Genomic DNA, 12,450 nt, shown 5'->3' with positions numbered 1-12,450 from the left:
CTTTGGTGACGCAAGTTTTGGTCCTTGGCCATTCTCTCGCAGGCCACTCCGAGACCCCGCGGCTCCCACCTTTCCGTCCCCCTCTTCTTCTCTCTAACTATACTTTGGAATACTTTGACGCTATCTCGGCCACAGCGCCACAATCGAGCTGCTGCCTCAAGATGCCCCGTTCGCCATGGCAACCTTCACATTTTGTCTGCGTAGCCAAGCAAGACAAAACGGCCCTACATCTGAACATGCTAGAAACGGACGATGAGCCAATTTACCTGGGTACACGAAGCTGCCTGCATGGGTTTGTGGCGCCTGTATCTGTCACCGCTGCGACCACAGGCAAAAACATTGGCTCAAAGGTAGCCACGATTCGCTTCCTCGCCGAACCAATGATTCTCTCCACCGAGCAAACACGGCTTCAGGAACCCTAGGTGACGCAGGCTTGTCCGCTGCCGTCGACGACCGAAACCGAAACCGAAATCACCCCGCAGCTTGATGATTCCTTACGAGCTTCGAAATAAATATGTCGAATTGGGCAGGGCAAAGACCTCGGAGGAAAAAAGGCGGCGGCCCGCAGTTTTCGGGTTCTTTGATGGAGCAGGCCGGTTCTGTCGCCGGCTGGGCCGCGGAGTACCTGACTCTCCAATGGACTTGCCTTCATCTGTGCCCATTGCCCATGACAAAATTGCATACCGCCCGTTATTTGCAGGATTGTCGCACAAGCAAGTGCGGACAGAGGTGTTGCAACGTTTGGTCAGAAGATATGGTTCCGATTTGGAACCCGGCGAAATATGACGAATGTCGTCTTCCCAACGGCAGACAGTTCTTCGATCAGACGGCGGGTTCATGGACTCTGGAGTGTTGTTGCCCTTCGCAGGCTTGGGGAGTCTTGTCCAGCGTTTGATGTTATTGCAAACCGGCGCAGGTGCTGATCCAAGGAGACAAGATGCACAACTACTTTTCAAAATGCTGTCTTTATTTAGAGCTAGCTTTCTCTGGTCTGGACATAGTGCACCACTTCTTGATCATGCTCAAAGGTTCTAACGTGGGCAAGGGCATGGGTATCTGGGCCATCGGCACTGCCGACGCTCACCCTTCGGCCGGTATCATTGGCACCCACGTCAGCTCAATCCAGCCAGCGTGAATGCCTCCAAACTGAACCAAGCATGAAGGCCAAAGTACTTCAAAATGCTCCCCCAGAAAAGCACCTCAAACTGCCAGTATTCTCTCCACCCTTCTCCCGCTGTTTGCCCTCGCAACCCTATCCAAGTAGAAGAACTGTAGCGCAGGTACAAAGAAAGAAAAGGGGATCCCACGATGCCCAACGAGAGGGCATATGCGGAACCAGCCGGCGAGCGACTCAGATGATGTTGGGAGGCGTGTGCCGCATCTTCTTGAGCCTGTGTTGAAACCTACGAAAGGCCTCCTGGATGTGGGGAAGGCTCGATCGGGGTCTTGCCCTCGCCGGAGGAGGCCCACTCGCGGAAGCGCTTGCCATTGTGCCAGGTGAAGGAGGTCTGGCGGTACCCGGAATAGATGACGTATTCCTCGCACGTCATCACCTTTGTGCGCTCGTCGGCCCTGCGGGGCGCTGGAGGGTCATGTAGTTCATCTCGTCCCCTTCTTCCTCGTCCTGTCGTCGCGCTGGGGACCTCGACCGAGTAGTGGGATGCCGCCCCCCCCCCGAGGAGGTTAACCTTGGCCTTCTTGTAGTTCCTGGCGGCTTCATCGACGGAGCCGCTGGGCACGACGCCGTCGAGGGGGTCATCGCCGATGACTAGGTCGGTGTCCGCACCCCTGTCATCCGAGTCTTTAACGTTCTTGCGCACGTCCTACCACGAGGGCCCCGAGCGATCATCGACGACGCGGTCGAGGGGGAGCGGCGGAGCGGCGCTAAGTTCGAAGCAGACAAAACAACGGTCACGCGAAACGCCGCAGGGGCGAGCAATACGCTATTTACTTAGGTAGCGCCTCTTCGTGCCTTTGCTTTAGGGTGCTTCGAATGCTGCTCGAAAAGCAGTAGGTGTCGCGAAGACCGTTGCGCCACGCAGGCAAAGTGGAACGCGCTCCGATAAGAGCACTCAACTGACGTATGTCTTTCTTCTCAACAGTAGGACAAGCAATACACCTTGTCGTAGTGTCCTGTGTCTGCAGTTGCGATGCGCATTCCTTCCATGGGACGATGGTAGGCAGCCATGGACAAACATTCGTGAAACCTACGAACTGCCTGCCCGAGTCTAGGCAGAAATGAATTGACGTGTTATCGCCAGGATAGTGTCGAAGTATTCTTAGGTATAGTTGGCGAGAAGAAAATGGGGAAAGGAAGGTGGGAGACAAGGGGTCTCTGAGTCGTCCGTGAGAAAATGACCAAGAGCCAAAACTTGCACTGCCAGACAGCGTCCTCTTCAAGACTTACTTCAGCAACGCTACTTTTAGGTACATGTGCCCAAACACCTACAGTGATGCTGCCCTGGCCGCGACGGGTAAATGGAGCTTCTAGGTCCTCATTGAGACGTCACCCATAGCTTGCTTCGTTCAGGGTTTATGCACGGCAGGTCCGCATGCATTAGCGCGTGCTGTGGTGTCTGCGGGAGTATCCTTGCAAATGCAGATCGTGGCTCAGCCACATTTTGCGCCTCTGCATGCATGGAGTCAGTTGGTTCGGTGATACCGGCCTCCAAGTCATAGCCAGGATGCAAGGGAGTACTTGCGAAATGCTACCTGTGGTGCCACCCCTCTTCTTGAAATGGTTGCCTCACGTAAGGACATGGACGTTGTTGTTCTTCAAGGAGCTGCACCGGTAGCCGGAACCCTCTCCCGCTTCACACCTTCTTAAGATGGTTGCCACACTCAGCAACGGTCAAATGTCAACGCCTCTGTAAGTCGCCCCGCTGCAGCCAAAATACACCTCTGCTGGCTGCCCTGCAGCCAGTAAGCACTCCTGCCTCATGAGATGGATGCCTCCATGAGATGGCTGCACACCTGATAAGGACTAGGACATGATAGGTATGAAGCATACTGTAGTGGGACATCTATCGGAGGGATCGAAGCCCCTCGCGCCCAATGATGCTCCTCTGTCGCCAGATGACGCCGGCCTACGCCGGCCCCTAGCAGACGGCACCGCCTCCCAAGGTTCTGCCGACCGCTGGGGATGACCCGACACACCCACGAGCTTGAATCCGAGCTGCGACGATTACGTATGTATCTCCCACGTGATATCGACGAACAGAAGATGATGCCCAATGGGCATCTATGCAGCGACCGTCAGTACCGATCCCAGACCTGGTCCCGAACCGCGGCGACAAGCTCTTCATGCCTGCGACCGTATGTGCCAGGGTGTTGGGCTATAGGACCCATATCTGGCGTCCACAAAAATAGGTCTCTGTACAGGGTCATCGCGAGCCAGGCACACTCCCTTGTATTCCTACTTTCTTGGCGTCAATTGTTAAGGAATTCGTTGTGCACAACACACGGCCGCTGACAAGGGCGTCCAGCACCACGCTCAGCGCGAGCTGAGGGAGGCGATGGCGCCCAACCCCGTGGACGAGGCGCGACTACGTCCTAAGAACAGGAGCCGATGACGACTACGAACGCTTCTGGATCTAGAGAAGCGCTCCTCCAGCAGTCCCCCCGCGACGGTCTTGCCAAACTGCAGTTGCGACGATGCGCACAGTAACCCGACGGCTCTCCATTCGGTTCCACGAGCTGCAACCGCGCCAACACCGACATCGACCAGCAAGATGCTGTAATTGGAGACGTAGCAGACGAAGCCGAGACCAACAAACCGGACGACCTGCCCGAGGCTCGAGGCCCAGCAGTAACGGTTGCTCACGCGGCGGAGACTCATCGCCAGCCAGACAGAAGTCTTCCGCGCATTCAGCACCGCCTTCGACCGGATGGCCGCCCAGTTCACCTCAGGCCACGCGCTCAACTTCGCCAAGGACTTCTCGCGCGGCTTCCTCAGCTACTCAACGGCGCGCCCACACGCGCGGGCAAGAACGCCAATAACTGCCACGGAAGAGACGGGGCGGCTGAGCCCACGTAGCCAAGACGCTCAATCTTGGCATAGAACGCATGCCACAAGTCGCCCGAGTGAAGACCGGATGGGCATTCGTATCTTAGACCGGGAGGCGAGGGACTTGCTGATTGAAAGGCAGGGCGACTGGGCGGCCTGTCTCGGAGCCGAAGCGGTTGAAGGCTTCCAGAAGTGGCACACTTATGCGGTGGCCGACTGCCCCAGGCAGCTCACGAATATCTGCGGGTCTGCAGTAGACTATGGCCAAGCTATCAGAGAAGAGATCAAGCTGCGGACAGGCGTGGAACCAGTAGACGTTCACGAAGCCAAAAGACACGCCGAGGGCTCAGACCAGCCTACCGTGACGATGATTGTGTGGTGATGATGATGATGATGATGTTTATTTCGCCATTGACGATAGTCAGAGGCACTGCGTCAGACTCGCTAAGCCTAATCTAGAGTTGTCCAATACTCGGTTCCGAGCCCAAGGAATTCGTCCCGATCTAATGCCTAAATTTCTCTTACATCCTTCAATCCGTCTCTTGCTCATTTGACCTGTCCTTTCCAATTCTGGAGCCTGTCTGATGAGGTACAGACCACTCTCCTCCGCCGCATTTGACGAAGAGTCCACCTGCCTTTAGCCGTCCGGTGTAGCTAACCTACCAGCTGTGGGGCAACCACAGGTATAGGTAGAGGGTTTGTGCTGAAAAGAAAAGGTTAAGACAGAGGATGTATGTTAGTAAGGTGTCGGTCGTAACTTGGCGAGTTCCCGGCGATACACGGGCACCCAGGATCTGTAGCTTTGTGTGCTCCTTTTCCACCGCACGCTGCACACTTAAAAACGTCGGAGGTGCAGGTCGACGCAGAATGGCCCGGTTGGCCGCACTGTCCACAGATCGGAGTTGGCGCCTTGCAGCGACAATGCAAGTGTCCGTAGAGGTGGCAGCGGTAGCATCTCGCTGGTTGAAGTCCCTGAACGAATGGTCGCGTGTATGCACACCCGCCATTCGCCACCTCAACCGTTCGTTTGGCAAGCAACCTGCCCACCTCCTCTTTCTTATCCAGACGTACCACCAGAGAGCGGTACTCCTTGTCGACAGACGCTGTCCCGAGCCATCGCATCTTGTGCACTTTCACCCCGTTCATCCGCCCAAAGACGGCGCATCCGATACCATCCGTCGCAACCCCACAATGGGCTCTACCAACCCGTAGAGGGTACCACTGCTCCCCACATAGCGTTCCCTTGTCGAAGTGTGTCCTCATCCAGGTGTCGTTCTGTCGTACTTTACCGACGTCCGACTCTCGAAAGAGAAGCCGAAAACGCCCGTTTCCCTTAGAATTGACGCCCAGACAGGTCACACCCAACTCCCCAAGGGCAGCGTTCGCGCGCCGACGAATAGTCCCGGCACTGCCGCCCTTCACATCGCTGTCTAGGACCCGACTCACGTCCAACCCAATGCCTGGCAGTGGCCCTGGGAACGGAGAGGGTGGTGGCGAAGGTGGCAGGTGCTGTTGCTGTTGCTGATGAGGTGCACTTGGAGTGGCGGACTCCAGAGGGCCAGCGACGCGTGGGAAGAGTTCGTTTCGAATGAACTCTTCCAGAGACTCGACGCGTTTCTCCGCCCTTCCGGCCCGCTCCTCGACGCGTTGCAGGAGAGCTCCGATTCGTGCCAATGAATCCTCGTTTGCACTGGGGTCGGCGTTCGTCGATTTCGCTTTCGGGACGGCGGATTTCTTTCGTGATGGGCGCGGTTCTGGGTCGAATTGCAGTGTCGGTTTCAGAGGGCGACCGCGGGTGCTGGTCCTTGTCACGCCGGCCGCGCTTGTCGGATTGGCCATAATGATGCTACAGGCCACATTGTCGTTCGTACCGTCATCCTCGTCATCGAGCAACTCGAATTGGTTCGAGTTGCGCTTGGTGCTGTTCTTGCTCTTCCGCGGCATTTCGTCTGATTGTGTGGTTCAAGGCGGCTATACAGGAGATATGGCGACTCTTCGGCACCAGCCGATTAGCGCGACCGATCACCAAGAACCCCCGACCTACCCAATGTGACAATTGCTGGGACTACCACTCCCACTTTATCTGCGACCAAAAACAGGCGTGCCGACGCTGCGGCGGAAAAGACCATCATGGTGACGACTGTGATCGCCCGGAGAGGTGCGCGAACTGCTTCGGGCCCTTCCAGGCAGACCACAAGGAGTGCCCTGCCAGACCCAGGCGCTCACACGGCCAACTCGTGCGGCTGTCTAAGATCGAAAAGCACGCAGTAAGGAAGATGGGCTCCCGGCTATATCGGCAAACCAACATGGAACTCGAACGGCTGGCGCCAACCACCTCTCCCCAGCCATCCCAAGGACCGACCCCTTTACCCTGCGCAAGAGCCGTCGAGGCCCGCCAGATGAAGCGGCCACCTCCCTCCAGCGTGCAAGCGCCCGACCCCACGGCGCTTCTTCCACTTCAGGACGAGATAGTGGTCGCAACAGACAGCCCTGAGTCTCTCAAAAAAGAGACGTCGACAGAGCACGCGCCCGGATCCCTATGAGTAACAGGTCCCCGAGACAAAGAACCCGCGACAGGAGGATGATCCGAGTTCTCCGGGCCAACGTGGCAAAGCAGAGCCTTATCATAGCATGGCCTTACGACTAGCAGAAGTAGAAGATTACGGCATCGTGCTTATTCAGGAACCGAACGTCTGGATAGAAAAGAGAGCGGGACATGTAAGATCCAGACACACCAGACCCTCCACGCCTTTGCACCAGAACGAGCATGGGATCCAGACCAAGCCCCGAGGGTGATGTTGTACGCCCGTAACGATGCGAATATCCGGGTAGAGCAGATCTGCTCCATACCCACGCGCGATATACTCTGGCTTCGGGTCAACGGCATCCTCATCATCAACTTCTACCGACACGAGGGGAACCCCGAGCCACTTGACTACCTCCTCTACAAGCAGGAGGTCCCTGAAAAGTGCCTTGTCGCGGGCGACTTCAACGCCTACCGCTGCTTCTGGCAGCCTGGAGTGCGGAGCGCAAGATACGGGACGGCCATTGCAGAATGGGCGGCTCATAACGGGCTCGGGCTGCTCAACGCGCCAGGCAAGGCCACGCACGTCCGGGGCAACTCCATCGACCTGGCCTTTGCTAATATTCCCGCCGCTGACGCGCTTATAGAAGACCACCTCTTCACAGGCTCTGACAACTTCACGATCAGCATCACGTTCCCTGGCGGGGCTCTCCTACCTGCGAGAACAGCCAGACCAAGGTTAAGTTCGGAGGAAAAGACGAAGGGATTCGAAGAACTTGCGCGAGCTGGGGTCGTAGAGCTGCCCCGACCGGCAGCTGGGTCCCGGTACCTGGAGAGACTGGCCGAGGCACTGTCTCGCCTGCTTCAAGAAGCGGCCAATGCCGCGGGCCGGCGGCCTAGAAAGAACACGAGAGGCACCGCCTGGTGGAACGACGAGTGTGCCGCCGCAGCCGCAGTTTCCCACAGGGCACGGCAGGCACGTCCAGGTAGCCCGACAGGGGCTGCGCCAGGCGGTCCGGCGAGCCAAGAGACGCTTCTGGCAGAGGATCTTGGAAGGCGCCGAGAGCAACCAGGATGTCTACAAGGTCATGCGGTGGTCGAGGAGGCCGAGTCCGTTCCGGGCCCCGCCTATACAAGTAGGCGGGGCGGTCTACGAAACTCAGACGGAAAAGGCGGACGCACTTCGGGCCGAGATTCTGGAGAGGCGCGTGGCCGCAGACGACATCCCAGACCCCTGGGTTCCGGAGGTGCGGGCCTCGCACAGAGCCTCGACTGCAGGTTACGCTAGCCGACGCGCGCATGCCTGCACGTCCACCGGGAACACCTCCCTGGGAGTCGACGGCATCACTGTGCGGATGCTGCGTCGGGCCTGGAACCACATCGGCGAGGCAGTGAGGGAGCAATACGAGGGCTGCCTATACCAGGACTACCACCCAGCCTGCTTCCGCGTTGCGGGCCAGTCTGCATGATTCGGAAGAGGCAGTCCGCCCAGTCACTCTAGAGATTCGTCCCGGTGCCTATTTGGAAGTCGGCTGCTGGTGGATTTGGAGAAATGGCGGATGTGATCGGCGCGTAGATGCAGAAGCTGGAGGTGTCCTGGCCAGGGATACACGTACCATCTGATGCAAGGCAGGGTTAAAGACTTGAGCTGACTATTAGACGTTTGCCCTGAGGGGTGGCTCACGGGCTTCGGCCAAGCCAACAGCGGACCACAGCCCCGAAAGAGGAGGAATCTGCATAAGTCAACCCGGCTGAAAGATGCCACAAGGCGGCCAAACTTGCACTGCGGAAGACTTGCGGGATAATTTGCTGGAGCTCACATCAAGGGGTACTACCCCCTGGGGCCAAGGCTATATAAAGGCACTCACCACTCTCTTCAGGGTCGCTTGAATCATCATCCATTATTTTACCACCTTAAGTCTGTTCCTACCTGTATAAATTCCCATTCATTTCATAACCTGGTGCAGTTCTTCATTGCCTGAATATTGACACTTCGCTTGTGCAAGTGAACGACAACCCTTTTCAACATGTCTTTTCCATTCAAACTCCTCTGCGACCTCCTCAATGAACTCAACTGCAACAGTAAGTGGTCAATCGAGACCGACAAGCGCCAGAGGCACGACTCGCGCGTCGTTCTTGCTTGGTTCAACAAGCATGACGGAATTATACCACGTCGAGGACCCGGTGCTGTCGCATTCTTGTCTTGTCTCTTTCCCCACCACAGACCAGATCGAGTATTCGGTCTGAGGGAGAAGCAGCTTGAGCCCATTATACAACGTGCACAAGGTCTTGGATCATCTCGGATGGAAGAGCTGCAAAGATGGAAGACCACCGACGGCCCAGACTTTGCATCCTGTGTCGAACACGTGATGTCGGCCACTGACTGCGAGTCCCGCATTGGATCGGGGGTCACTTTGGAGGAGCTTGACAAGGTGTTAGACCAGGTTTCGGCTTCGTCGCCTTTCTCGTCATCAAGCCTTCGTGAAGGGGTTCGAGATAAGCACGATCCATCACTTCGAGCAGCTTGCCTCCTTTCGACATTCTTCAGGCAACTGCACAGTTCCGAGGCTAAATGGCTGGTTCGCATGATACTGAGGAACTACAGCCCTGTTGAGATTCCAGAAAGATTGGCAATGGGCGGATTTCATTTCCTATTGCCCCATGTCTTTCAGTACCAGTCCACCATCCCAGCAGCTCTGCAGTTCCTGCAGCGGCCGACTATTGAGCACATGCCTTTCCAGCCGACGACCGATGTTCTCGAGAGATTAGGAGACGTCGCGAGCCAAGAACTCGAGCCAAAAATCGGGGTAATGATTGGGAGAGGGGTTTATGCAAAAGCGAGGAGCATTGGCCATTGCTGCCAATTGGCTGGCCCAAGACGGATGACTGTTGAGCGGAAATATGATGGGGAGTACTGCCAAGTTCACATCGGTAGGAGCGACTCGGGTACTAGCATCAAAATATTCTCCAAGAGTGGACGAGATTCAACCAACGACCGGACGGGGATTCACCACGCCATACGGCACAGCCTGGAGTTGGACTCAGCAAGTTGCATGATCAAGAGGCAGTGCATTGTGGAGGGTGAGCTCCTGGTATGGAACGAAGCCAAAAGGAGAATTGAGCCGTTCCATAAACTGCGCAAACATGTGCAACGGTCAGGGCAGTTTCTAGGAGTTCTGCGAGATTCGCCCATCGACCCGAACGAGCACCTCATGATTACGTTCTATGACATTCTGTTACTGGACAACATTGTATTGGCTAAAGAGAGCCACGATAGACGGCGTCAAACCCTTCAAAGTCTGGTCCACCGGATGCCGGGATGGGCGGATCTTGGATCACGCCAGGTAATCCAATTTTCATCAGCTGATGCAGCCGAGCAGCTGAGGAAGACATTCGCACGAGCCATTTCGCAGCGGTGGGAGGGTCTGGTACTGAAAGGCTGTGGCGACCCATACTTGTCATTCAACAATTGTCGGACATTCATAAAACTAAAGAAAGATTACATTCCGGGTTTAGGTGATACGGCTGACTTTGTTCTTCTTGGCGGTCGCCTCGATGTGGGCGAGGCGTATAGACTTGAACTCGGCAAGGTATGGTGGACGTCATTCTATATCGGCTGCGTGGACAACAAGGACGAAGTGTGTCGCCATCATGCAAAGCCGCGAATTCGCATTATCGATGTGGTGGATAGCCATGGTATCTCCAAGCGAGACATCAAGTATCTGAACGGTCATGGTTACTTCACTCGAGTTCCGACAGCCAACTCATTGCCTGAGTTCGACGTCGTGCTTGGACCAGAACGGAGACTGCAACCAACTGAGCTATTCTCGAATCCCTTTACAGTAGAAATAGTCGGCGCCGGGTTCGATAAGCCGGCAAATGCTCAGTATTATACTTTACGCTTTCCTCGCGTGCTGAAGATCCATGGCGATCGCTCGTTCAGGGACGCCATCGGATTTCAAGAGCTACAAAAGATGGCCGAAAAGAGTCTAATGGTACCAGATGAGAGAGCTGGCGAGGAGGAAACTTGGCTCAGGAAGTTGGGGAGCCAGGACAATGTGATTAGCATGTCAAAAAGCAACCCCCTCAACCAGTCTGGCACAAATGTTCAGGATGTGCAAAGCACCCCGCATGTAGTCAAGGAGGACACATCCCTTGGGCGGAAAAGAGTGGCGAAATACGAGCTGGATAGTGGAGCAACTGCCAAGCAAGCAAAACAGAACTGAAGGAGCCTCGACAGGCATGATTCTCTTAATTCTGTTACTAATCAGTTATGACAGGATCGGTTATCTCATTCAGGAGTATTTTGCGCGTGCATCGACTGTGAGCAGAGCACGGCCGTCATCATCTGCGGGCTCTACGACGTCACGACAGGTTACCCGTCCACGCCGGTGGCGGCCGTGTGCGGCGAGCTCGAAGGGCGGCCGGTCGTGACGTTTGTGTCGCTGAACCTTGCCACTGCAAACCTTGCCACTTCAAACCCTGCTACTTTCCGCCTAAAGAGCGCGCCTCTCGACCCTTGGAGCACAAGCGGACGCTTCCTCTACGACCGAGAGCCGAATTCGGGCTCTGAGCATTGCTCTGAGCATTGAAGTTTCAAACGTACCATGCCTTTGGCTACCCCCGGAGTCGATGATCTGCCGCCGCGCCATCTTTGGTTGCTGCAGCACCGTAAATCTATAGTTCAGTGGCCCAGTCGCATCAGAGGATTGTGGTAGAGACCGCTCGATTTAGCTGTGTCTGATTGGCCACACGGATTGCTCTAACAGTGCGAGGCACCCCGACATTTACATACAGCAAGGAAGGATTACATGCTGGATGACAAGAGCCGCGGGCGATGGGCGGGTGCTGTACGCAACAAACTTGCAAGGTGCTCGTGTTTCATGGGGAGGGCCTAACAGCCGGTGAGTCACAGGCATCATCCCATCGAAAGGGCTGCAGGCACACTAGGTGACGAGGGGAGGCGTCGTTGCTAAGTGTGGAAGCCATCTCAAGGACGTGGTGTGAAGCGGGAGCGACCGGTGCAGTTCTTGAGGGAAGGGATGGACTTCCGAGTTCTTTGCGCCATACTTTGCGGAGACCGAAGAGCACATGGACGATGCGCGTTTTTTTGGCACCCATAACAGGCCGGTCGGTCAAAACCCCGGCTTGGAAACCACCCGTATACCGTACTGTAGCAGCCATCTCATAAGCGGAAGTGCGTTCTGGCTGCGGTGCCAAGTTTTGCAAAACGAGGGCTTGAAGAATTGAAAACACACCCGGCTGACGTGTGGCGACTTGCAGAGGAATGATGTCTGTTTGCTACTGCGTGTGGCAACCATCCCAAGAATGTGGTGCGAAGCAGGAACGCGTTCCGGCTGCCGTTTCAGTGCCGTAGGAGAAAGACTTCCAAGTCCTTACCACGTGTGGCAGCCATCTCGAGAGAAGGTGGTGGCACCCCCGGAAGAACAGTTAATAAATCGAGTTATCGGTCCGCATTTCGGCAACTTGCTGTAGAAGCATGTTGCAATCAGTGACAGGCAATATTAGCCATTCTAGCAGCAGCAGCTATTGGGATGTGCATCTCACTTTTGGCTGGGTGGTTCATGCGACAGAGCAAATGCGGCTGAGCTACGATTCTGCATGCGTTGCACTTATGACTGATAAGCCTTTTCGCGCCGCAGCTCGGGAAAGCGGTACAGAGCATGAACTGACGGTGCATGTGTTGATGGCTGCTTGACACGAGCGACTGGCTACAGTACAGCTAAACGTGGCTATAGACGTGGCAATAGACGTTTATGCATATGTTCCTAGATGTAGCGTTGCTGGGGGGCGTCCTGTGAAGGGCGCGGTTTGGCTATGCAAGTTTCTGGCTCCTGCTCGTTGTCTCGCAGACGACTCCGAGACCTCGCATCTCTCACCTTCCCTTTCTCCTCTTCTT

At 55.9% G+C, this 12,450-nt stretch overlaps 2 protein-coding genes across 2 annotated transcripts; one reads left to right on the top strand and one right to left on the bottom strand.

The window, feature by feature from the left end:
- Positions 1-1,403: 1,403 nt before the first annotated feature.
- HRG_07116 (uncharacterized protein) lies at positions 1,404-1,849 on the bottom strand (the record flags this gene model as incomplete). The annotated part of the gene is made up of 2 exons (XM_044865587.1): positions 1,404-1,768; positions 1,828-1,849. The coding sequence occupies 2 exons, from the start codon at positions 1,847-1,849 to the stop codon at positions 1,404-1,406; spliced, it is 387 nt and encodes a 128-aa protein (XP_044719549.1).
- Positions 1,850-6,801: 4,952 nt separating this feature from the next.
- On the top strand, positions 6,802-7,999 carry HRG_07115 (endonuclease-reverse transcriptase domain-containing protein; the record flags this gene model as incomplete). The annotated part of the gene is made up of 2 exons (XM_044865586.1): positions 6,802-7,355; positions 7,507-7,999. 2 exons carry the CDS (start codon positions 6,802-6,804, stop codon positions 7,997-7,999), a joined length of 1,047 nt encoding a protein of 348 aa, XP_044719548.1.
- Between the last annotated feature and the right edge of the window lie 4,451 nt (positions 8,000-12,450).

This window comes from Hirsutella rhossiliensis (assembly GCF_020360975.1).
Source record: "Hirsutella rhossiliensis strain HR02 chromosome Unknown scaffold00007, whole genome shotgun sequence".
Lineage (NCBI taxonomy): Eukaryota > Fungi > Ascomycota > Sordariomycetes > Hypocreales > Ophiocordycipitaceae > Hirsutella > Hirsutella rhossiliensis.
The sequence above is the reverse complement of the archived record's forward strand: the minus strand, read 5'-3'. Positions and strand labels throughout refer to the sequence as shown.